This window comes from Orbicella faveolata, unplaced genomic scaffold (genome assembly GCF_042242905.1).
Source record: "Orbicella faveolata isolate gen_17 unplaced genomic scaffold, um_ofav_v1 contig_37, whole genome shotgun sequence".
Lineage (NCBI taxonomy): Eukaryota > Metazoa > Cnidaria > Anthozoa > Scleractinia > Merulinidae > Orbicella > Orbicella faveolata.
The window spans coordinates 1,115,033-1,141,229 of NW_028301566.1; the positions used below are offsets into that span (position 1 = coordinate 1,115,033).

At 37.4% G+C, this 26,197-nt stretch overlaps 3 protein-coding genes across 4 annotated transcripts; 2 read left to right on the forward strand and 1 right to left on the reverse strand.

Moving 5' to 3' along the window:
* The first annotated feature begins 260 nt into the window (after positions 1 to 260).
* On the forward strand, positions 261 to 4,930 carry LOC110069630 (phosphatidylinositol transfer protein beta isoform-like). Its single transcript, XM_089275632.1, has one exon. It carries the CDS (start codon positions 378 to 380, stop codon positions 1,173 to 1,175), a length of 798 nt encoding a protein of 265 aa, XP_089131758.1. The 5' UTR covers positions 261 to 377; the 3' UTR covers positions 1,176 to 4,930.
* A 3,091-nt stretch (positions 4,931 to 8,021) lies between these two features.
* On the reverse strand, positions 8,022 to 12,952 carry LOC110069629 (signal peptidase complex subunit 2-like). Of its 2 annotated transcripts, none has more exons than XM_020777151.2 (6): positions 12,843 to 12,952; positions 12,652 to 12,738; positions 10,620 to 10,780; positions 9,673 to 9,766; positions 8,862 to 8,980; positions 8,022 to 8,281 (listed from the first exon to the last, which is right to left on the reverse strand). In XM_020777151.2, the coding sequence occupies exons 1-6, from the start codon at positions 12,894 to 12,896 to the stop codon at positions 8,173 to 8,175; spliced, it is 624 nt and encodes a 207-aa protein (XP_020632810.2). In that variant the 5' UTR covers positions 12,897 to 12,952; the 3' UTR covers positions 8,022 to 8,172. The 2 variants fall into 2 exon arrangements, with proteins under 2 accessions (XP_020632810.2, XP_089131759.1); XM_089275633.1 differs by having other exon boundaries at positions 12,625 to 12,738.
* Positions 12,945 to 26,138, forward strand: LOC110069627 (ATP-binding cassette sub-family F member 1-like). The gene is made up of 26 exons (XM_020777149.2): positions 12,945 to 13,358; positions 14,000 to 14,058; positions 14,370 to 14,477; positions 14,748 to 14,848; positions 15,359 to 15,444; positions 16,100 to 16,176; positions 16,260 to 16,322; positions 16,432 to 16,497; positions 17,487 to 17,569; positions 19,037 to 19,120; positions 19,958 to 20,046; positions 20,191 to 20,226; positions 20,318 to 20,379; positions 20,459 to 20,509; positions 20,967 to 21,035; positions 21,466 to 21,571; positions 22,398 to 22,472; positions 22,821 to 22,891; positions 22,984 to 23,016; positions 23,374 to 23,409; positions 23,495 to 23,530; positions 23,940 to 24,036; positions 24,334 to 24,398; positions 24,599 to 24,671; positions 25,277 to 25,450; positions 25,742 to 26,138. The coding sequence occupies exons 1-25, from the start codon at positions 13,082 to 13,084 to the stop codon at positions 25,438 to 25,440; spliced, it is 2,067 nt and encodes a 688-aa protein (XP_020632808.2). The 5' UTR covers positions 12,945 to 13,081; the 3' UTR covers positions 25,441 to 25,450; positions 25,742 to 26,138.
* The last annotated feature ends 59 nt before the right edge of the window (positions 26,139 to 26,197 follow it).

The following is a 26,197-nucleotide window of genomic DNA, read 5'->3' on the forward strand; positions in this document are numbered from 1 at the left end:
AAGTTTTTGAAAATCCCAGACAGACATGGCAAAGGCCTGGGAACGAGTTTGATTCATAATCAAGCTACGATGGCCTAAGAACAAGAGTTTACGCAGGCCCTATTTTTGATCTTTAAAAAAAATCTTGCGTAAGGACCACAAGCTATTGCCCACCAAAAAAATCATACACAATCTAAAGGTTGAGAGAAAAAATTGCCCAACCAACACCCAACGCCCAACGCCCATCGCCGCCCATTCGCAAGGCCTTGTGGTATATCTTACGTCATACGGATAGAAGCACATGGAAGGCGCCGGCAATCGGACATATTTGTTCCACTTTTGACTTACAACTTCTACTTTTTACATTCTTTTGGGATCATCTCTTAGGATAAATTCTGATGGAAATTAAGGAGTACAGAATACCTTTGCCGCTTACTGTCGATGAATATCAAATAGGTCAGCTGTACGCTGTTGCAGAAGCAAGCAAAAATGAAACTGGAGGAGGAGAAGGAATCGAAGTGGTTGAAAACGAACCATACACGGGCCATGAGAAGTACCCCGATGGACAGTACACTCACAAAATTTTCCATTTAGCTTCCAAGGTACCAGCGTTTGTTCGTTTATTGGCGCCAACTGGCTCCTTGGAAGTTCACGAGAAGGCGTGGAACGCTTATCCGTATTGTAGGACGGAGTATTCAAACCCATACATGAAGGACAACTTCTATATCTTAATTGATACTTGGCACAAAGAAGGTGAAGGCTTGGAAAATGTGCACAATTTAAACGGCGCGGAACTAGAGAAGAGAGAAGTTGTTGATATAGACATAGCCGATACTTCTGCTGTTTCCACTAGCGACTACAAAGAGGATGAAGACCCAACCAAGTTCCACTCGGAGAAAGCAGATCGGGGTCCTCTCGTTAAAGGTAAATGGAAGAATCAAGATTATCCCAGAATGACGTGCTACAAGTTATACAGAGTGTACTTTAAATGGTGGGGACTACAGACGAAAGTGCAGAACGTCATCTTCCGTGCTGTGAAGCGACTGCTAACCAACTTTCACCGCCAGTTGTTTTGTTGGTTGGACAAGTGGTATGGCATGACTATGCAAGATATACGAGAGCTTGAAGATAAGACCAAAGAAGATCTGGAACAATTGCGAAAACAAGAGCAAGTACGTGGAATGAAAGAGAAATAAACACAGCACAGGGTAACTTGTAAAATTAAAAAAACAAATTAGCGTAACAGTAGATTGCACTTTGAAACACGTTTGTTGCTGTTGAATCTCGAAAATTGAAGAACAGTGTTTTTTTTCTGTATTTGGACAAAGCTTAGTTGTTTAAAATGGTTGTTAGGACTGCCCAAGTGTTGGGCCCATATTACATTCAGTTGTTCTCTATTTATCTGACATGAGTTTTGTTATGTAGTACTACTTTGTCAATCAGTATATACTGCTATTAATTAAACACTTGGTAATTATCATCTGTGAGTTGATAAAGCACAATTCACCACCGTGGCAAACATGGAAAGCTGATGTTTGCAGCCTCTCATAGTTGATAATTAACTAATGATTATTGTTTCACCTGCCTGCCAATGCAGTGCAACACTATCTTCAGAAAGTTATAGCCATTCTGTTATAACATTACCTCCCCGTGGAGTATTTTGTTTGTTTCTTAGTACAAACTCTTTTTACTCCTTCTCTATCACCCAAATTTCTTCTGTATGGTAAATATACATAGTTCATACATACTGTAGGTTTCAAATTATTTGCTCATTATGGACTTCCTAGCATAGGCGTACGGGCAATTTTTTTCCAGGGGGGGGGGGAGCAGTGAATCACCCTCCCAAAAAATTTTCATTCACAATGCACAGAATGATCCGTGCTCTGCAAAACATGATTCATTCATTGATTCATTTCACTACAAGAATATTCACCACATTGGAAAACTCTGGCGATATATCAAGATGTCAAGCAGTTCATTCTCATGCATTGTCTGCAGTATTGAAACAGTTGTGAGTGGAACCCATACTCACGATGGAAACTCGCGTACATTTTCTTCTGGGCTTCCAGAATCTCGCCATCAATGTCGTGAAATTTAGCGATGCAGTAGACGCTTTCTTTATCAGGCGCCCCCTTTGACATGTATCACCCAAAGCACAGAGTATTTCCTGGTCATTTCCACTGAACCGGACCTCAAGCTCTGACAGCACCTTGTAGAGGGAGGCATAGTGTTAATGCTTAAAAAGTGGGCATTGAGAATGAAAAAAATTCTGGATTCTTACTAAAATGACAATGTGAGAAACGAAAAAAAAGGGGTGTTAAGAAAATGCCAACTTGCATTACTTCTGAGTATTGAATTGGGCAAGTCAGTATTGGAAATACTGACTTGCCCAATTTTTTTTTGGGGGGGGAGGGAGGGGGCTGCTCCCCCCAGCCCATACGTCTATGCTTCCTAGCAGAGTTTGTTCTCAATGTAGTTGATTAGGTACTATGTTATGGCAATTTTGTTGAGCCTTCTAGTTTTTGTAGGCAAAGTTTGTTAATGAACTTACCAGGGAAATATAGTTTTCAGTGTGCAAAGAAAGCTGTGTCAGATAGCCAGGGGTTAGTGGACTACAGATGTGTTAGTGGATGCTGTCCTTGGACTCTGTCTTAGGAAAGTTTTTGAGGAAGTCTTTCTCTACTTAAAGACTCTCTGTTGACCAGAATGCTTTGCGAGCATTTATTTTTGTTTTGATTCTTTCGCTAAAGAAAGTGTTAGAAAAATCAGAAGAATTTGGGGGCATTTGGCAGCCTAAAATATAATTTACTGGTAGAAACTGATATGAGATGTTTGTTTTCGTCGCAATTTGGTTTAGAACTACTGTATTTTGAAATTCTGATGTTGTGTCGTGAGGTGACATTAGGTCATACTGGTATTCTTGGTATTGGACTGAAACTAGCTTGCAACGGAGGCTCATGCGAGGGAATATCATTAAAAAGAGATTAATGTCATTTACATTTGTAAAGATTCTCCGCATTAGCCTCAGTTGCAAGCTAGTTCCAGTTGTATATCGAGAATACGAATATCGTCTATTGTCAGCTATGGTTCTTGCCGCCATAAGTATCCTGCAGAGACTTGAAACAGTTCAGAAGCACACATTCAGAATGTGCAGTACTTACTATGCTTAGCATGTAGAATAAGAGTAAACAATTATTATTTTTTTCTGTTGATGAATTCATACTGCGTTTCAGAATCCCTACAGAGTTATTATTGATAACTGGTCACTCGCGTATGGATACTAAAATGTTTTCAATTCGCTCTGGTTAGTTTTCTTTACCAGGAATTGAATGCAGCAGAGAAAGCACTTTTCACTTTTCATTGAAGCAAATTTCAAGAGATCTTGCCAAAGTTAACCTCAAACTGGATTAATTGACAAGCGATGTGATAGTCTTTGCAGAAGGCTAGCATTGCAAAGGAAAATTCAATTTACTGTCACTTTCTGCAGCAAACAGGGGTATTTTTTCTTGTATCTGAGTACATCTTAACTGTTTCTCCACCAATCCTAGTCAGATTTTCTCAGATAATTTTCTTGACGAACGTCTCTGGTCCACACCTGCCAAGGTTCTTTGTAGTCTCCATGACTGAAATCACATTGTACCGGCTGTTCTCTGGCTACTCAAATATGTGAAAAAACTAACAATTTGCAATCATATATTCCCCTCAATGTTAAGGGCAATAATGAATCTTGTCTTTAAAGGCCATAAATGTAGAACAATCCGGATGGATACCTCGGATTGAAGAGCGAAACGATCAATAGCAACAATTGGAGGTTTCGGGGACCATGAAACCTCTGATGACATGTGCAGTGCATGCTGGTCCAAAGAGAGTCTTTAACTTTATTCTTTGTATTATTGTGTATCGTTAAGTTTGGCTATTTGTTTGTGTGAATAAAATTGTTGTTTGGGTTGGGGTCTGTCACTTTCCAGTTTTCTTTGCACCCTGGGTTTTGCTTTATGTTAGCTTAAGTATACAACTTTATTTTACAGCAACTAATATGTACATGTATGTCATGGCCTAAACGGGCCATTTTCTCTCTTGCATTTGAACTCTCTATTTTAGATTGCCTTTAGCACCTATGTTTTTGTATAGCCCATCTCAGTAAAAACAATAGTAGCAAGATAATTATTTAAATCGAATAATAAGACAGTGCAGCTTATAGAACTTCAAGGTCATTTATTTGTGAATTTAAAAGCGTTGATGTGTCAAATCTTTGTATACCAACCGATTGTAAATGTGTAGTCAATAATTTTGATAGCTACATGTAGTAATTTCATTGTCCGTAAATTTTTGTTGATTTTTTTGAAGATCTAGGAGAGACCATGTAGGAAGAATTTTTATGATTGCAACAGATTTACTCAAAACACATTATATTGTGAGGAAATAAAATTGAATGTTGAAACTTGGAAGTGGATCAATAATCAAAGAGATTCAGAACTGGTTGAGTTGTGGACAAAATGAAATTGAAGTTTTTCTGCCAAACGCATAATGGTCTGTTTTGTGTAGACCCGTGGTGTAATCTGTTATTTATTGACACATGTGAATGTTGCTTCCTGCACCCTATATACAGACTGAAAATAGGAATAATGAAATCATTTTGTGGAAATAAGATTTTATGGGTTGTACATTATTATTGTTTAGCCCTATTCTCCCAGAGGAGAAAAGGAATTAAGTCAAGTAAGTCACATTTATTATTGTTGGGTAATCTGGTAGATTAATTCGTAAAGTAGGATAATGTATTAGTATGAAATCAGTCATTTTTTAAAAATAGCTGACTGTGTTATTCTATTTTTCACTCTGAGGAATTTATGGTACTTAATTTTATGAAGAACGTAATAACCTATGACTTGGTAAATCATAAAATATTTCCATCAAACAAATTATCATGTTTTTGAATAAAACCATCAGGGCATGTGGTTGTATGGTATTAATATTTCAGAGCCTTAAGAGTCTGTTTCTAGGTCTTAATAAAGCCAGATGGGAAAAATTTGTATTTGGAAATTGCTACATGGATAATAAGGACCTGCTGAAGTTAACAGCATCAAAACAGTATTATCAGAGGTTTTTAATTTAAAGAAACCGTTGGGCTGTGTTGTTGGCCAAGTGAAACACTGCTATTTATCAACTTACCACCTTCACCTGTGGTGTGAAGGTGGGATTTCAAGCTTTGGCCCCTCATTATGTTGAGTTAACTTTTCTTGATAGGCCTTCTGGTTTGGCTTCCAAGGTTATCAATTTGGTGTTTATATTTTTGCTTTGAGTAGAATTGATGATTTGCCATGTACAATAATTTATTAACTTCTGGTGTAGGACCACAGCTAAGCGGTTGGGCTATTCAATTTTTGTGGTTTTATTGGTGGTTTGAAAATGTTCCAAACCTGTTGTTAGTGGTGTTTGTCATGATACAGGTACAACTCAAATGCTGAACAATTGAGCTTGTGTTAAACCATAGCTGTCTAAACAAAGTCACTTATTGGCTCACTAAACAATATTCATTTATAATATTTAAAAAGGGTTTCAAAGACCAATGAATGTAGAGTTCTGCAACAGGTGCAGCTGGTGTATAATGTAGGATTCTCTTGTTGAAATCTGAAGGAATTTCTGTGTAAAGCAACCATTTTACCAGTTACAATTTGAGGAAATGCCACCCATCAACCGAAGCAACAACTTATTGAATGTAAAAATATTTATGCTGGGCAGAAATCAAGTGAATATGCAAATTATTGATGCAAGGATCAGATTTCAAACATGCCTCTTAAGGTGGCTCCCTATAGTTTTACAATCGCATGTGTGCTGAAAAAATTAGTAACTTGTGTGTGCTTGGAGGAAAACAGTGTTTTTCAATATTAAATTTATGACATCAACATGAGCACAAGAAGCAAAACTGACAGTGAATTATCTCGTGTTTCTTTCGGTGAAAATCTGTAAACTTTGGCAGACTAGTAGTAAATATTTTACTTTAGCCAGAACTTGTTTTTCAGGGAAATCTATATGACCAGTTTTTTTTTGCAGTGGTAAAAGACAAATTTGCAAAAATTGGGAAAACTGCCTGTACAAACCCTACTTTTTTTTGTTTAAAATTGATATCCTGCAGGATGCAATGTGCTGTGAAAATTTTGGAAGATTTCACCAAGGGAAATTCAAGAAAATCATAAATAAAGCCATAAAAAAGTAAAAAACACATTTGTCTGGACATTTATAATTCATGACTAAAACCCAAAATTTTAACAGGGATGATAGTAAAACACAATTTAATCATTACTCATTACATGTTACAAAGTTTGAGGAGTGGGTGTAAAAACGAATGCAAAAACAGCATTCAAAACATAACACTTGTGCACACAATGCCATAAATGATTACCCTATGGAGCCGACTCCATAGAAAAAGTTCATGTCACCAGGTCTGGATTAATTGTGGGAAAATAAGCCTTTATTGGAATGAACATTAACATTTGGAGATGAGTGATGTGGCAAGATGAAGATATACCTTGAATGGAAATCAAAAGATTATGTCATTACCGTAGAGGGAATGCTGGCAATAAATATGCCAAGCTTGATTGCCCCTATGACTTGCACAACTGTGTTTCAAATATGGCTGATATTGTGTAGTTTAGACAAAAGAGCAGTTAAAGTTTCAGTGCCCATGTTTAAACTGTTGTTATTGCACACTTCTGGGGTATACCATAGTCATCATAAGGACTGGTCTTCTGAAATTACCGGTAAAAGAAAAGTGTTAAGAAAACTGGAATCTGCAGCTGAGGGGTTTTGGGAGCAGAACTTAAATCAAAAACCTCCCAAACAACAGCAAGTACTTCTGATCAAAATACACCTTTGAAATCTTAAATGTAATAGCAACTGGAGACTGTCAAATATAGAAGGTGTTAGTGGCTGGTGGGGCATCAGGCTAACACCTATCTCCATATTCCATAACATGAAGCTACTTGGAGTATTTGGGATGCCAATCCCAGCATTTAATTTACACTGTTGGGAGCATACATACTATGACAGTGTCATGCCCAATAACCTTGCTAGGGCTTGGAGTGGCAGGGACTGAGGCACTGTGACCTTTCAGTGTCTTGTTCAATAACAAAACATAGTTACCGAGTTCTGTGCACTAAGCTTTAGCCAGACAGCATGCCTCCCTTCGTATGGAATGGAGGTACTAAAAGCAAGAGAAAACATGTGCCCCTTGATTGTTTCAATGGAAAACATGAGAAAACCGTACCAACAGCAAACTGAAAGAAATTTGTAGCCAATGCCCTCCAAAAGGTGGACATGGCTATCTCCCAAGTTGCAGTTGAAATTCACTTGTTTTTCTGTAACTGAACTCTGTAGGGCAGACACCTGTCTAAAGCAAACATCTAGAGCCACTCCTGAGTGTATCCAAGTTACAGAGAGTTCACTGTAAGCCCTTTTGTTGGACCAACTGTACCCCTTTCCCTTAACTGATCAGCCAACAACACACTAAAAGCATGATTAAAGGGCTGCCGGTCAATTTAATAATTAAGATGGATTCCACTCATAGTTTGAGCAATAAGTGCAAAAATTCGTTACTAACAATCTTCTCAGAGCATGGTAACTTTTGGAATACTACTTAAGACAACTCACTTTCCTTCATTTCTCTAAGTGACTCTGTGATTAAATTCTCATGCATTCTCGAGAAAGTTACATACATACATACATACATTCTATTTAATCTTGGACCTTGTAAAAATGCTTAAAGCTTTTGTTATTGTGTTTTTAACTAACACGAAACGTCTGTTTTCATTGAAATATGGATAACTTCAAGTTCAATTTTCCCTCGTGGGGTCAACTTGAGAGCTAAAGTCTCGATAAGTTCTTCTTAACTGTATTCAAAATATTACCATGCCATGAGGTTTTTTTGGTAACTTAATTTTTGTCAAATGTTATCACTCAAATGTTCTGTGGAAGTCATCTTAAAACCATTAATTTTGCTCCCAGAAAGGCCGACAGTAGTAAAATATCAGTACTTGAAACAAATATCAGTATTTGACTTTTATTACAACTGCTCCATTTTGAAGCCTACAGTCTGAAAGTGAGGGCATATCTTGTCATCAAGTTGTCAATATTTATTTTAAGAAGATTCCACACATCACTATTAACACTTCTGCTCTTGCAGCTGGGTCCTTAACATCACTTGTCCTTTTTCTCAGATGCAATTCCATTGTGAAGTTCACGGACATCTCTTTCAAGGATGTCAAATAACAGTGTACCATCTTCATCAAACCATGAAGCCACAGACCTAAAACACGACACAATGACAACAGTCAATCAAAAATGTCTGAGTGAGGACTTGTCAATTATACTGAGCAGGTATTATTTCCACCTTTACTGTGTCGGGAATTCATCCAAGAAAAACTAAACAGTCAGTCTTGTACTATGAAAGCATGGGAGGGGGCCATTGCCTTTTGTTAAGTGAGCTGGACTCTGGTTTGAGCAGTCCTAGTTTGAGCCCTGGCCGTGGACATTGTCTTGTGTTGTTGGAAGCACACTTTACTCTCAGAGAGCCTCCTCCACCCAGGAGTATGAATGGGTATCAGTGGATTGGCAGGGCAACCTGACAGAATGCTAGCAAGTGACATTTGATGGACTAGCATCCCATCCACTGGGGAGAGGCAGAACCTCTAGCTGACTTCATGCTGCAGAAGCTGGAGGTAAGCACAGAGAACTTAGCCAGTGGTTCATCAGAGGTTCTACTAGGCTGAGGGTGAAATTACCTAGTCTGAAGCAAATATCATCTCAGTCTAATGATTTTTACATGTAAGTGATCTGTTCACAGTTCCCACATTTCACGGGCTTTCAATCAAGGGTTGAGAACATACTTTTTCATACTCTGCTCTCTTTCCTTCTTAGTGACACCATCTTTATAAATGATTGTCAAGGTGTAATATTGATCATAGCGCTTCAGTGTAGAATGCAAACTCCAGTAATTGTTGGGACCCTGTGAAAATATTTAATAAACTAGTTTTAGAAGTCAGAGTTCTTAATGAGTGTAAGATTGTAAATAAAGGGCAATACTTGTCATTTGGTACATTTTGAGCATTGATGATGTTCAGACTTTCACTCCTCCTTACTATGCACATATTTACATATATCAAGCCATTGCAAATGTGGTCATTAATAATATTGATTTTGCTTTCATTAAGGACTGTTACCAGTTGAATCAATTTGCTTAATAAATCCACTTGTACAATACTTTGCAAAGAAATTGCATTTTAGAGATTTCTTTGCAATATTTTTACACTAAAAGACAATGAGGCCATATAATCAGAATGAATATGGCAGACCATCATTGTTATTTTTTAACATTTCTGACATGCAAGACTCATAATCTAAGGGTGATGAATGTTCAGGAAAAAGCTGCCCATGTTGGAAGATTTTCACACAAATGTCCACTACACTGATTGCTCAAATTCCACTAAAATAGAAGACTGTACAGCTCCCATAATTTACACATGATCTTTTCTGATAAGTCCAGTATGTAGTTTGCATTTCTTCATTAGTACAGTAAGAAAGTCAAAATTAACTTGCCAGGACTGATGTCTTCATTGTAATGCTTACACACAAGCGACACAATTTAATATGATATACATGCGTTGAAAAACTGAACAAAGGTACTGACTAGAAACTCACCACTCCTGCTTCATCCTTCTGCACAGCAAACATGATGTAATTTTTCTCAACAAAGGTTGTAAAGATTGTCAAGACAGTCATTAAAGCAAAGTATCTTTTCTATTGTCAAGAAAATCATTTTTCAACAACAGTGCTTGCTAAGATAAAGTTGTCAATCAAATGGTGACGTTAAGATCTACAACAGAATCATCCAAAAATTCAAAGGCATTAACTAACAGGAAGAAAGGAACACAGGCCTTCAAAGAGAAAATAGGGACTTCTGGAAAGACTATTCTTGTACTGTGAAAAGGCATTAAGCTCTAGTTCAGTAAGGTTAGAACACATCTGCAAGTAAATTTACCAGTTGTGCTAAAAGTGCCAGTCACAGTACAGCTGTACATCAAGACAAATTTGTGATCACCACTCCTGAGTAAAGGGACCAGGTAACCTGCTTTTGGGTAAGACATGTTCAATAATTTATTTTTTACAAATAGACATAACAATAACTGAATAAGGTGGAAATTGTAATTGGCAAGTTAGACAACTTCTCTCCAGAAAAAAAAAACACAAAGTAAAATTGCAATGTTGGATTAATTTGGATTGTGAAAAAAACAGTATTATTTTGAAACAGAGGTATGTGAAGACAAGGACGTTTTGCTGACATGCCTAAGAGAAAATAATTTTTAGGAACCTGAAGAATGACTTTGCTGTAGTTTGTATATATGGTATATATTTAATAAAAGTTACTGATACTGTTTCGTGTGGGGTAACACTCACAACTGTCCTTTACTAATAACAGGACTTCTATTTCAATAACCCTTTGCAAATAAACAGACACTAAATTTATTGTATATCCAGTCTGATAATCAGTCAATCATGCTCAGCACTTTCATGTTGATATCAGACGGTACTTAGATGTGATAATAAATCATACTTGTTAAATACATGATATAATTTTAAGTGGATACGACAGTACACATGTGATAAGGACAGGCCGTGAAACTGGAAAAGGGTAAAGGTAATCATATATCAAGGCAGCGAGGGCAAAGCAGCAAGATAAAGTACAGATAGCCAAGCGAATATCAGTAACTTTGAAGTCTTCCACATAGCCAAAGCCCTCACTCAGTACCTGCAACACAAATTACAATCAAAACAGTGCACTAACAAGACCAAGAATCCCTGCTATCTATTGTACTTTACACCATACCATACAAAATACAGCCAGTAAGAATAAAGGGAAGCCACACTATACTCAACAGAACTTCAGGTCCTAAATCTTAACTGGGAGCAAGCCACATGGCTTGCCAAGGACTGACAGAGATGGAGCAGTCTTGTTGATGCCCTATGTGTCAGTTGGCATGTTAAGGATACATGATCACACAACAATATATAACCACAATATATAACACTCAACCTTGACATTGTGTGCTGCATTGATTGTGTTGGCCACTGTATTTTCTATGGTATAGTATAAAACAGTTATGCAACACTTTTTCTGCAGCATACCATGGAATATCCCACTCACCACTTGTATGGCAAGGGACATTGTGGGGGGGGGGGGGGGGGGGGGGTCTGAACACTGCAAAAAAATTTGGCGATACTGCAACATCGCAAAAAAGATCGCCAACTACTGCAATACTTCAATACCGAGTTGGAAAGTCAATGTCAAACCGAAACTACTACTCTGTATGTTAAGTTTAGAGCTAATTAATGAATGGTGTTTTTGATTTAGGCAAAATACCGGCAATCAAAATTAAGTAATATCCATTGACATGTTTGCCAATTATTAACAAAAATAACTTAGCCATTTTCGATTGCAACACAAGGATTGCAGTTTTCTGTTACTGTGCATGAGCTCAGTTTCATTGAACATGTCCAATCGGAAACTGGAAAAGGCTTGGAAAAAGGTTGGAGAACTTGGAGGATAATTTCTAATTAAATACCATTAAAAATGCAAAAAAAGCATCCCACAGGTTCGGAGAATACCACAATACTGCATTTCGAGAGTTAAATTACCAAAATGTCACAAGGAAAATAATGCCCAATACTGCAATACCACCCAAAACCCCAATGTCCCCCTCTGTATATTATTGGTATTTAGAAAACAGTCCTAAGAAAATAGGTGCGCTGATTGGTTGAATGTCGTGTTTCTATAACTTGATAGAAACACCAAACTAGCATGAGCTGTTGACCTAATGATGGCGTGAGCAAAGAGAATTTACATCTTGATAATCAAAGTTAACAAGTTGTTCTCCTTTTTTTCGTCCTGGTGTTTTCTAAAAGAAACAGAGAACATGTTCTCTGTGTTTCTATCAAGTTATAGAAACAGTCGTGAAAGTTTGGGAGAACTCGAAAAAGCTGTGGAAACACTTGCCTGCAGCTCGTGTTCCCACAGCATTTCTCATTCTCCCAAACTTCCACTCATGTCTCTATAACTTGAGAGAAACACGGTACATGTTTTCTATTTCTTAAATACACTTGTCTAATAGCTTGTGCATATACCAAGAACATACAAGTGACTAGTGGGATATTCAATGATATACCACTCAAAAACATTGCATAAATAGTGTACACAGGATGCATATGTACATTATCCAGATGCCTCTACAGATTTTTGAATGCAATAGTTCATTCATTTGCCAAATAAACAGACAGATAATCTGATATTTTTCAATCCATGTAATGGATTACAACATACCTACATCTATTAAATTTGATATATAACAGGCCAGGAATATTCCAGAAATTAAGATTTTAGGAAAAACAAAAGGCAACAGTATAGATTGAAAAAAAAGGAGTATACAGCAAAGGCAAACTGGTTTTCTAATAAAAGGGACCTTTAGAAAAAAGAACATTTTACTGACCACAAAATTAAGATTTTCACTGGGTGAGCTGAAGCCCAGTAAAGACGATTTTCCCTATGACAGCCAGCCGAAACATTCCAAAACGAACACAAGAATGACTGCTAAATACAATTTTGCACTGGGAATAAACAGTCACCTTCTTCGCTGCATCATCAAGGGCATTTTTTACCGCATTGCAGTCCCACTTGTCTATCTTGACTGGCTGATCAGAACCGATGGCCCACTGAGTTCAATGAGAAGAAAAAACACCAAAAAACAACATGACAGTCTTTCAGAATAAAAAATAAGCATTAAACCCAGCATGAATATATATTTTGGAGTTAAAACCTTATCCAAAAGTCCAGCTTTTCCACTCTTTTTCTTTAACCCGCCAGACGCCATGATGTTTCTTTTGTACAGTCGACCGTACAGTCATCAATAACTTGGCCGTGGAAAGCTGGGCCTGATAGGTCAGCGGAGACCCTTTTAAGTCTTACATTTACAGACCGACCAGGAGAATAGGCTGACAATATTGAGGGAAAACGAAACGTTTTAAAAGACTAATAAGGATACTATAGCATATCAAAATGGTGAAAAAGAAAGGACAAAAGAGCGCACAGAGTAAGAAAAAACTTGATCTTGCGGCTGCAGTGGAGGCGGCTGAACAGGGAGAAGAAGAAAGCGATCTATCAAAGTTAAACTTAGACTCAGATGATTTACACACTGCCTCGGCGGCTAAAAAAGAAAATGGCGACATGAATGATAACGAAAGTGGTACAGGAAATAATGATGATGATGATGAAGAAGAGGCTGTTGTTATGAATTATAACCCGCCTGAAGAGGGCCCTGTGACAGAGCAAACAGGTAGAAATTAATAGTCATCACTGTACAGGTGACTACAAGAAATTACCGGCTTTTCTGTTTTGCGGTGCAATCCGCGACTTAACACCACAGTTCACATGTGTCAGAGTAACATGATTTTCAATTTAAATATTAACCTTCGGGTGAAAGTGAAGTACAGTTCCCCACCACCCCCCCCCCCCCCCCCCCAAAAAAGGCTTTGGTTGACTGTAAACTGTCTGTCGACTGACAGACAACTAACAGCATGCCAACAGTTGACTAACAGGTGGCCAAAAAGTTTGCTAAGTTTGCTGACTTGTAGGTGGTGATCTGTTTGTCACTTGTTGGTAAGTTGTTACCAACTGTGCGAGCTGGGAGGTGGATAGCACAAACTATCCCAAGTTGGAGTAGCCAATCAGAATGGATGAAGAACACAATCCACTCGTGTTTTTCATCCATTCTGATTGGCTCATTGGTGTGGTATATACTAAATACATTTATTTGGACCATTAAAGGTTTCTGGAGGGGAAGTTCATTAACTTGTGTGAGAAAAATTCCTTCTTAAACTACATTGTTAGTGTTTTAAACAATATCGTTATTGTGATATATCATATAACATTAAAAATTATTCTTACAAACCTTGTCCAATGTTTTTCCTAAAACAGAGGATACAGTGGATATGCAGAAGCTTAGCAAAAAAAAGAAAAGGAAACTGAAAAAGAAGGTACTACTGCCTTCTACATACAAATTGTTTGTTGTTATAGAATGATGTTATTTGATCAGTTATTCACTGTGACATTTTAACTATTGTAGTTTGGCTTTACAACTATTATACAGCATGTGGTATGTAAAGCATGTTTTGTCATCTTAATGGTAATCCAGGTCTTTCAGGGTGTTGTTATGATTCTCAGAGTTTTCTTTATTTTCTTCTTTCTGTGTATATTCTGTATCACAACTTTCTTTGTAAGTCATTTTTTCTTAGTAATAGTAGATTTTGATCAATGTCACCATGGCTTTTTCCTTCCCTTTTAAAAGGAAAAATTTGAAAGCGAAACACAAGAAGTGGCTGGGTCTCAATTTTCTGTATCACAACAAGAATCCTCTACAAAAACTGCTGTTCTGGAAAATGCATTAGATATTAAGGTACTAATAAAAGTAACTGATTGATGTCTAGCAAGATATGCCTAGAGCAAATATGATCCCCTTCCTGCCTGGATCTTCAGGGTCCTTGTTCCTTCCCCCATACCCTCCTGCAAGAATTTTCAGCATGCCTCCTTTTGGGGAGAAGTGTGGATTTCTTCTAGAATTATAGTCCAATGTATCTTATTTTTTAAAAAGAGTTGCAAATTATTATAAAATTCTATTTTTATACGTCATAGTATTGAATTTGCTTTGGTTGTTTGATTATTATAGGTAGAGAAGTTCAGTATCTCTGCCCGTGGAAAAGATCTTTTTGTAAACGCAAATCTTAACATCACTGCTGGTCGGCGTTACGGTTTAGTAGGACCAAATGGGTAAGAAAAGATTAATTCTTAAGAAAAATTATTGCTGCATGTAGTAATTTTTCACATTACAATTTTAATTATGACTCAAAACACAATAAATGGATGGATCAATGGATGACTTTATTTAAATGTGTTAGTTCCTCTCAGTAATGTTTCCTCGCTTTACAATAAGCAGTGACAAATGGACTTTCAAAAAGCACAAGTCTGACAAAATCTTAGCAAAATTTCTACTGGTTACACTGTCTCATGTTTTTAATTTTGTAATTCCATCTGTGAGTCTTGATTTCTTTTGCAAGGCTGAGAAAGTCCCTGGCTCACAGACATGATTTTATTGCTTGTTTGCAAAGTCTCAGATTTACCAGAGGTTGAAGACTCTCACAATACTACAATGTACATAATGTTAACAAATACAAGGTTTCTACTTTCAATTTGTCATACTGTGATTATACCAGGTTTTAAAAATTTAGATTGTGGTTAAGTTAAAATAAATGTGATTTGTTGAACTACATTTTTCTTTAGCATGGGCAAAACAACTCTTCTAACACATATTGCTGCCAGAAAACTTGCAATTCCACCAAATATTGATGTCCTTCTTTGTGAACAAGGTATTGATTTAATAAGAATAATCAGCCACTTTGAATTTACCTGAAAATTGTGTACTATGCCCTTTGTTTCAGCCTATGCTTACTGTGCATGTAATTCTTGTCGTAATTCATGAGATTCTTTTCCTTTTGTTTCAGTTAAATGATAAGGGAAAAACAGAGTCCATATTTTTCTTAGTTTGGTCTTCATTTTTGAGAAAACAAATCAAAGGCCTCCTATGAACTGGGCCACTTGTGAATGTGACTTGATTGAATGTCAACAGCAGAGTCTTACATACATGTTGTACTTCGATGAACAATGAAACAATGAATGAGTTTCCTGAGAGGTCTGCAACCCTCCTCAACATTGTTGGGTTTCAAATTTTGTCATTAAACTATGGTTTGTATACATGAACTTCAATGTCATTGGCCCATTTATGTGAAAGGTGACAATCCTTTGTTCCCAAATAATGTTCTGATTGGTTAACTTTGTTCTAAGTGCCTGGTTCAAGTAGTTGCATTTTAAGATATAATTACCAAAAGTTATCAATACAGTGTATTTTGTCAGTGCTGGAGATTTCACTGTACATTTATGAGCAAGAGAAAGCAGTATTTATCAGAGTGTGGGTGATGTTAATTTGGCTAGCCTGATGATCATGACTAACTTTGTATTTTTCAGATGTGGAGGCCAGTGAAGCGCCTGCTTTTGATGTGGTGTTAAAAGCAGACAAGAAAAGACTTCAGTTACTGGAAGAGGTTAGCATCAACAAATGGATTTAATGAACTTAATTGTCCAGTCTTTTATTAATAGTGACCTATGCTCCATTCATTTATTGCAGGAGGCACGCCTTGTTGCATTAAGTGAAAATGGAGATGAGACAGCAACGGAGAAACTAAAAGAGGTGCGAGTGGATTATTCAATTTTAACATCCTTTGTCTAGAGGAATGTTCTATTTCTTTCTGTACAGTCAAGTTTCTTACATGTATATGTATATGTACTACATATTTTAGGTGTATGTCGAATTAGAGGCTATTGGTGCAGCTTCTGCAGAAGCGCGAGTCCGCAGGATCTTGGCAGTAAGTCACATGATTTAGATAATTTTGTTTAACAAAATAACATGTTTTATAATATGGCTTGTGTTTGTAGCCAATACAATGCAGGTTCTGATTGGCTAATGCTAGGGCATTAGGACCTGTTTACAAGGAGAGAGGGTTACCCTAGAAGGCAGGTTACCCTAGCAAGCGGGTTACCCTAGCACTCACACATGCCCTCTTTTTTTCTTCATCATGTTTACAAGGCAGCTAGGGTTACCCGGGTAGGCGGGTTACCCTATCTGCGTGCTAGCGTTACTCTGGCAGGCAGGTTAACTTTTTCCTTTGTAAACACTCCAGGTAGGGTTAACCTGCCTACCCGGGCTAACTTTCTAATTGTTTCCAGACCCTTTCAGTGTAACCGCACATTAAATTGTCCTGGGTTGTAGGGTTACCCTACCTGTAAAATGTTGCTTGTAAACCTGGGCTATCTTTTGTCCTCCAGCTAGGGTTAACCCGCTTGCTAGGGTAACCCTCCCTCCTTGTAAACAGGCCCTTAGTCTTCGGTAATTGCCCACAGGCCAATTGCGGTCCTGTAAAAACAAAGCAAAAAGCAATATAATATACAACCAGAAGCATATCACCTAATTATGCTTCTGATACAACTTATTTACCTTGAATGTTCAGTCTTTAAGGGAAAATCTCAAACCTTGACTTTGCCATATTGACCTCACTGATATTGCCTGGTCAATAAAGCAAGGTCTCGGTTTGAGATTTTTCTGCAAAGGCTACACTCTTGGTTAATAACTAGTTAGTAATGGAGTAAACCCTGCCTATCACATCTTATTTCACCCTTGTGCAATAACGCATAGCTTTCCCTACAGGTTCATACAAACAAAAATGGAAAAACAGATAAGAAATTACTAGATATGGAGAATACTGCCCAATTCACTGTTGTAAAGCTTTTGGATTGGTCTGTGTCATGTACGTATAAATATACTGATAAAGATATAATTGAAGGTTTTTTGATCCAGGGTCTGGGATTTACAACAGAAATGCAACAGAGACCTGTTAGTCATTTTTCTGGAGGATGGAGGATGAGAGTTTCACTTGCAAGGTATTAAGAGTTTCGTCCCTTATCTGAGAACACAACACCATATAAGCAGGGCAAAAAATGAACAACCCGTATATAAGAACCTAGTGGTTTAAGAACCTGCTGGCAGAAATTTGCCATTTTAATACCTAAGTTTAGCCAAGCAAGATCAAGCAGGTTCTTACATGCAGGTTACAAGTAAATTAAGTTAAAACATGTTAACCATAAAGAGCATGACTTTGAGATTTATTTGAAATTTATGTTACAAAAAAAATACATACCGGTAATACAGCTGTAAATAAATACTGTGTATTCAAGGTCCAAACCCAATTTTTTTTTTTTTTCTGGTAGTCATCAACTATACATACCTACATACCTACTCTTACTATTGCAACTTGCTACAAGGGTTTTCAGTTACATAACTACTTTTAACTCACTCATAACTAATGTACTTACAGTACAGATTAAACTACTTATAACTACACGAATGAACACGTAAATATTGGTAAAGATACATCAAAAAAATAAATAATTAAGAGAAAAACTCTTCTTCATAGAAATTAAGAACCTATTTAAGGACCTACTTAGCCTGAATTGCCAACAACTACCCTAAAATACAAGAATCTTTTTTGCCAGACTTCCAGAAATGTAGCTTCTTACACGTGGGTTTTTAATGTACTAACAATTTTGTCCCTTGCCTGAGAACACAACACTTTATGGAAGAAGGGCAAAAAATGAACTTTGGTGGCCATTTGGACCACTTTCCTTTAAGTCTTAAGGTCCCGGGACAAAATATCATGGCCCTTAGTTTTCTCTAGTCTAAAATAAGATTTTCATGAATTTTTAACAAAAGATGTATAACACAAAAAGTCAAATTGTACAGTAGCCCCAGAAAAAGCAATTGTGACTTGCCTTCAAGAAAGTATGTAAATCCAAAAACAATTTTCCACTTCAGAACTAAAATTTACTCATTCACAAGTCTATGAAATTAAGAGTTGAGGAAATGAAAGGAAAAGTACATGTATTCCACTTAAACTACTTGCTATTTTTTTTCTGTTGTATTTTTTTTTCTATTCTATGGAACTTTGCAAATTGCAACTCTTTTGAAATTTTTAGGGGCCCTGGTCCATTTTAAATCACCACTTGTGGCTCAAGGCAATTGTCAGTTTTAGCCTTGTTATTTAAGGATAATAACATTACATGTTTGAACTCTTGATAATGTAAGATAAAAGAACAACACACCTCCACTTAGAGTTTGATAATGATGTAAGGGTTTGAATAAATCCAGCACATTGATGCAAAATGTGAAAACATTATTAAATAGATAATGAGGGTGTGATTATGACCTATATATATGTATCAATTACATGGCAAATTCATTTGCTGTGCACAAAGAAAACATGTTTTGAGAATATATGACAAAGATTTTACTGTACCCCCAGTTTTATGCTTCCTTTAATATATCCTTTTAATTTGATTGACTATTTTCAGAGCTCTGTTTATGGAACCAACTTTGCTTATGTTGGATGAACCTACAAACCATTTGGATTTGAATGCTGTCATTTGGCTTGATAAGTATGTTTTTCAACTTTGGTGATGGTAGTGGACCGTTAAGTCTGTTATATCTGTCTACAGACACATAATTAGAACTGTTGTTATAATGTTTAAGATGATGGCAATACATGTTTGTGCTGACTGGTTTACATAACTTTTACCCATGGAAGTTTGGGAGAACTTGAAAAAGTTGTGGAAACATTTGCTTGCCACTTGTTTTCTCATAGCATTTCTCCTACTCTCAAACTTCTGCTTGTGTTTCTATAACTTAATAGAAACACAGAAAATGTTTTCTCTTTCTTTTGAAAAACACTGCAAGAAAAAAAAGTGAGGAAAATTTTTTTTTTAATTATTGTAATAGAATTTCTCTTTGCTTTTTTTAATTATTATAATAGACTTTCTCTTTGCTGGCACTGTCATCTGTCAAGTGACAACAGTTTCTGGTCTGTGTTTCTATTGAGTTTTGGAAAACAGCACTAAGAAAATATGCTCACTGAGTGGTTAGAAATTGTGTTTCTATAACTTGCTAGAAACATAGAAGTAGCACGAGCTGTTGATGTAATGATGGCATGAACAAAGAGAATTTACATTCTACTAAATTCTACTAAAACTCGATAAGAACATGGAACATGTTTTCCATTCCTCAAATAGAGATACAGCTTTTAGTGTGCACCCTCTTACCGTTTTTTTTTTTTAAAATTGGTTTTGCTTAACAAGAAAAATAATGTAACAAGCGAGAGTCAGACTGTAGGCACATGTGTTTATTCCAGTTTGTTAAATCCATTTTTCTAGTACATTTTTTGTTTAATGGTAGTTGTCTGGATTTTCTTCTGAATGTACATGTATATGTTATTTCAGCTACCTTCAAAACTGGAAGAAGACGCTGTTAGTTGTATCTCATGATCAGTACTTTTTGGACAGTGTTTGTACGGACATCATTCATTTAGGTATGCTAATACCTACAGATTGGTATGGGAATGGTAAATCCATTCAGTTGTGTTACTTCTCCTCTATTATTATTGTCATTGGGGGTAATTATACTGTAAGAAAGTTGTATTCAATTAAAAACGTGTTTTCAACTGTTTTTTCAGATCAACAAAAGCTTTTCTACTACAGAGGAAATTACGGTTAGTGATTGAACAATTCCACTCAAAATGGTCATTTTTAATGTGACTGAAGACACAATTTCCACATGTGTATGTTGGTTTGTTTTTTTAGAGCAGTTCAAGAAAATGTACGCACAGAAAGTCAAGGAGCAGGAGAAGGCTTATAATAAACAGGTACATGAATTAACTTGACCAGTGCTTGTAATGCTCTGATATATGTTATTTGACATCTTTGCTCTTTCATTTACCACAGCAAAAGCAACTCAAGGATCTCAAGGCTTCTGGTTCATCCAAGAAACAAGCGGTGAGATGTTTATTAACTGTACCTTGATTGGTTTCAAACATTATATACGATGCTTTAAACAAGACAATGTCAATTGAATAGCTTTATCATCTAATAGTAATAGATGTCCAACAGTAGCAATTAAATGTAGACATAATGATAGATGTGAATGTAGTCATAACACTACTGGAAAAAAGACCTGAAAAAATTACAACCTGAAAATGTTTTCAAGTCTTTTTTTCCAGTTCAAAGCCTGAAAATGTTTTCAGGTCTTTTTTTCCAGTGGTGTTATGGCTGCATTCGCATCTATCATCATGTCTTTATCATCTAAGTTCAGAGTTCTTAATTCATTTGACAAGAGTAAATGGACTGCTTCAGTGGCTTACAGAACATCATCTAACTGTGGCTAAACACGCACGTGTTTAACACTGGTTCGATTTGATCTGTAACTAACAAAAGGAAATGTTAATTTTCAAAGGAGGAGAAGACAAAGGCAGCTCAAGGGAGAAAAAACAAAAAAGGAAGCAAGAAAGGAGACATGGAAGAGGTAAGAGCAGTGAACAAACCAGGACTGCCCCTAAAATATCAAATCATCATTAGGTCCAGAATGAAATACTTGCACAGTGTAGTGACCTTATGATTAAGAGTGCAGTGTTTTTCTCAAATGTTTGTTGATGATCTTCGGTCCGTCACATTGGTGTCTAAATGACAATGTAGTGATGCCTGTAATTGCTGGTCTCTGTCCTCCCATCCAGCTGTCCCAGGGGTCCCAGGGAGACGGGAGGCTGGGACCTTTATAATGGAGTTCATCAATTCACTTGCAGTTTTTGTTTTTGCTTTGTTGTTGTTTTTTGTTTTGTTTGTGTGTGTGTGTGTGTTTTTTTTTTTTAATTTAAACAATATTTTAAACTCAGTATTTGCTCTGAGAGCACAAACGGACCATTGCGAGAGCTTACGATTTGTTTGACTGTTTTCAGGACGATCTTCAACCAGTGGAACTTATCAGGAAACCCAAAGAGTACGTGGTAAAATTTTCCTTTCCACTGCCGCCGCCGCTTAATCCACCTATCCTTGGATTAAAATGTAAGTCACTTTGTTTTAGCTTTTGATTGATGTTACGTTTAGGAAAGTAAAAGGCGAATTAAAAAACCAAAAACTACCCTCAAGGTGTAAGCAAATGAAGAGACAAGTGGTAGTTGCATGAAGCAGGGACACAACATCTTCACACAGCAGAGTGATGCACTCCACATGTGCTGGTACTTTGCACATGTGTTGTTGCGCCTTGCGTCTGCCCCATGTACATTTCCTTGAGGCCCCGTCCACACTACGCCGGAGGAATTTGAAAACGGAGTTTTCACTCTGAAAACGCATCAAACGTTTTCCGTTCAATACTGCGCCGGAGGAATATAAAAACGCAGCAATCACCGGTCGTTTTTGATTTGTGTTTGAGGAAAACTCGGGCAGGGAAATCACATGATTATCGTGACGTCATCGTTTTCGAAAAGCGCCGTTTTTAAAATGTTTTCCGTCCACACGGAAACGAAAACCCGGCGGTTTCAAATTCCTCCGGTTTGAAGAGCGTTTTTGGAAAATATTTTTTTTTAAATCCGTTTTTGTGACGGATTAGTGTGGGCGGTAGGCCTAACTGTAGAAACAAAGCTGCGATTTCAAATTCCTCCGGCGTAGAGTGGACGCTGCCTATGTTGTGATATTGTCCTGGCGAAATGTCGCTGTAACAGGTCCCTAGGGCATGCTATTAAAAAAAAAAAACAATCAATCGATCGATCGATCAATCAAACAACCAATTGAAGTACTTTAAAACACCACAATAAAAGTATTTGTCGTCTACCGGAAATAAATGTTAAAATGTTAAATATGTTGTTCGTGGTGGTTGTGTTTTTCTCCACAGCTGTGACGTTTGGCTATTCCAACCAACCAAAGCTCTTTAATGACCTGGATTTTGGAATTGACATGAAGTCTCGAAGTTAGTCAACAACTCCTTAAAACCTTTATTTATCTACTTTCATCTTGTGTATCCACAAAGACTCTTGTACGAAAGGAAACTAAAGATTCAGAATATGATGGGAGATTTCACTGTAGCCTGAGGCGAACTCCTGTGTCAGCCACAAATCAAATGTAGCTGCTATCATAATATCTTGACAGTTTTTACGACTTACTTCTCGATGCTGTTGTGATGCTGTAAACATCTCTGTGAAGCTCATACTTTAACCACTTGCTCTTGAAATATAGTTAGTTTTGTTAGTAATGATTGTTATTTTTTCTCGCCTTGTTATCATTTGTTTCTACTTTATAATCTGTGTTTCTCTTGTAGTTGCTGTCGTTGGAAATAATGGAGTTGGCAAAAGTACATTCTTAAAGCTTTTGATTGGCGAACTTGAACCGGTGAGGAGCGGGATAATTTTATTATATTTACCTAAATTTATCTTTCGTAGTAAAGAATGTGCTAACTCAACTTCTGGTTTTCTTTGTTTCAGGTAAAAGGCGACGTTGTACGGAATCACAGACTGGTGAGTGCAAGACACTGATCTGTTTGGTATTATGACGCTTCCTAGCACGAACTCCTTTTTTCCTTTTTGCTATAATGGTATGGATTGCTGAATATCAGACTTGTCAACCCCCAAAACATGCAAGGCTGGAGATTTTGAAAAAAATTCAGAAATACTTGGAGGTTGGACCTCAAAGGTGGAGATTTTCAGTGTATATATACATAAAATGAAAATCAATTTGAAGACGCTAAGGCTCAGAATGTTTGAGTCTTACGATTAATTAAAACAGATAGCGAGAGAAGTTTTTCCTGTTTAACCCCCCTTCCCTCAACGGATAACTTTCATAACCAAGTAATGAATTTGTTTTTCTTTTCACAGCGTATTGGTTCGTACAACCAGCATTCTGCTGACCAGGTAGTATTTGTCGTGTTGCATGGTCTATTGCAGTATTGCTGTCTTAACTGGTCATTAATCGAGTTGTCCTTGGTTTTATACACAGCTTAACATGGAGGATTCACCCGTGGAGTATCTTCAGGTAAATAAGCCCGGCCAGGCACTACTGAAAATATCAAACCAATGTGAAGAACAACAGAGTGTAAAGCCATCACTAATTAGCTGTTTACATTGCGCTCTGATTTTCATAGAGTTTTATCTGTTATGTCACTGCACCTTCCGTTGTGCCATGCAGTGATTATGCCCTGACAAAGGGAATGGTTACAACATTGTACATTAATAAAGGGAGTTTGAACGTATCTAAAGGTTAGTATTGACACTTGTGATCAGCTGACGACGAGTTCGAAGGTTAAGAGAATAAACAACCTCTACCATGGAAAAGTTGATCTTTTATCCTATTCTCGGCCTACCAGAAGTGCAACGTATGAATGAGGACCAGTTATGAGAACTTAGGCTTGGGTTGTTATTATTGTTGTTGTTACTGTTCTCAGAAAAAATATAATCTGGATTACCAGTCGGCACGAAAGCATCTGGGAAGGTTTGGATTAATCAGCCATGCTCACACCATCAAGACAAAAGATTTATCAGGTCAGTATTCGTCCAAGCTGTTTGCTTGAACAAGATTTTAAGATAACGCCCGAGGTGAAACATTCCTCGGCCGAATATTCAGGCAAGTTCTTTGTGTGCAAGAGCTTTGATAAACTGCTCTCACACTTGTGGACAACTGTCTTGATGGGACAACTCCTCTTAACACACATTGTGGTCTTGTCTCGGCCTCACCTACAAGACCCAGACATATTGCGTCAGGTAACGTTGATTTGTCCCCTGACTGGTGTGACTGAAGCGATTATGGAGTGTAGGCTAATACGCTTGTTTCATTCTTAGGTGGTCAGAAGTCACGTGTGGCGTTCGCTGATTTATCACTTAGTAACCCGGATGTCATTGTATTGGTAGGTATAAGTTCTGGTTGGTTCATTGAAATACTGCTCATGCGCAAAAGTCGAATTGCGCCTACACTCACGTCATTCCGCGGTTTCTCCTCACCCGAAAACCCACCTTTGAGCCTCAGCAGAAGAAAGAGCTAATGTCATGAAGAGGGAGTTGCGGATGAGAGAGAGCTGATGTCACGTGTTTCTTGTCTCTGTTACAGGACGAACCCACAAACAACTTGGACATCGAATCCATTGACGCCCTCGCGGACGCCATTAATGAATTTACTGGAGGTTAGAAGGTGTAAAACTGTCAGTCACTTGCAACAATTCCTCTCAGTACTACACTTAAATGATTCTGAACTTGAAGTGAATGATGCTAGATTAGCCGCCGTAACGCATTTGGACGGAAGTGACATTGGAGCATCTGTCCTTCGTCGGACGAGTTAACGCTAGGAACGTGTAGTCTTCCGACAAACGCTGGAAACGTCAATATATAAGACAAGATCAGAACCTTTATTCAAATGTCAATACATTTCAGTGCGTTACCAGCACTAACTGGTTACACTGAAGTAAAAGTAAAATTAAATTATCATAATTCAAACACACGAAAACTTAAAATCTTTGCCCATCTGTTTGTTCGGTAGTCCCGAATTCAACTCCTTCACGTCTTGTAAACAGCCAACCGGTCAGCCTCCAAATCAGTTAGGACATTTTTTTAAACAAGTTTTCAGTTCTATTTAGAATATTTGTTTCTTCATTTATATAGTGTTTCCAATTATTTTGACTACTACCCTCGCATCAGACAACGCAACGAACTATTTGATTACTACTACCCTGCTGGCAAGCTGTTCAGGTAACCTGGGTTCAAGCCTTATTTTCTTGTTGTCTTATGTCAGGTGTGATCTTGGTGAGTCACGATGCACGTCTTATACTTGAGACTTCCTGTCAACTTTGGGTTGTGGAAGATCAAGAAATAACTGAGGTGGATGGTGACTTCGATGATTACAGACAAGAAATATTAGAGAAACTAGGAGAGGAAGTGATCGCCAAGTCCCATTAAACGGATTAAAGTAAGGAGTTAATTTATGTTACTATATCAATCTTCATATTTTTTTGTACTTACACTGGTTTTCTTTCTGTTAGCCCAGAAGTATCATGACTCTTTTGTAGTGTTTGGTATCCCACTCCTCGCTCTAATGTTTGTCCAGTCTCAAACACACAGCTGTAACTTAAAGAGCTACTAATGCGGCCCCTCTGAGTGTTTTATTAAGAAGAGGGAATCAGTTTCTTTGTTGCCCAGGTTTTGATGTGCGAAATTCGTCTCGAAATAGTTAACTTCTGACAGTAAACTTCTCTTACAGCTGCAGAGCAAACCTTTGGCTGATACAAGCGGATTGCAGTTACCTGCTTGGATTGAGATGAACGGACATACTAATTACAGACTACCCTGGTGGATTCTCTCGCTTGAGTACTTTCATCACCACTGAACTTGAAGACTCTAGAATGAGTGAACTGCTGTCTTGCCTTCTTAATCAAGATCAGCGTTGCATGCAGCCCTGCACAGCACCGCTGAGCCGCGTCAGAGATATTTTTAATGTAGACATTGCTGTGAATTGTTACTTTGATTCAGTGCAGTCGTGATGTGCTGATGTTATTTACCTCAGGGTCGGAATAAGAACGATTGTATAGCATTTCAGCTCAAGGATAAAAGGAAGATACAGTACTCGAGATTGAACTAATAAAGTAGCAGTAACAATGTTTGGTGTTTATCATATTGATTCCGATTCACGGCTTGGATGTTTGTAGAACCCTGTCTG

Excerpts from the sequence above, each read along its gene's own strand:
- LOC110069630 (XM_089275632.1), top strand. The coding sequence starts at position 378 with ATGGAAATTAAGGAGTACAGAATACCTTTGCCGCTTACTGTCGATGAA.
- LOC110069629 (XM_089275633.1), bottom strand. The coding sequence starts at position 12,896 with ATGGCGTCTGGCGGGTTAAAGAAAAAGAGTGGAAAAGCTGGACTTTTG. Across the intron at positions 12,739-12,842 it reads AAGCTGGACTTTTGGATAAG|TGGGCCATCGGTTCTGATCA; the intron begins GTTTTAACTCCA and ends CATTGAACTCAG. Across the intron at positions 8,282-8,861 it reads AGAGAGCAGAGTATGAAAAA|GTCTGTGGCTTCATGGTTTG; the intron begins GTATGTTCTCAA and ends GTCGTGTTTTAG.
- LOC110069627 (XM_020777149.2), top strand. The coding sequence starts at position 13,082 with ATGGTGAAAAAGAAAGGACAAAAGAGCGCACAGAGTAAGAAAAAACTT. Across the intron at positions 16,498-17,486 it reads GAGTCCGCAGGATCTTGGCA|GGTCTGGGATTTACAACAGA; the intron begins GTAAGTCACATG and ends TTTTTGATCCAG. Across the intron at positions 23,410-23,494 it reads ACCAGCATTCTGCTGACCAG|CTTAACATGGAGGATTCACC; the intron begins GTAGTATTTGTC and ends TTTTATACACAG.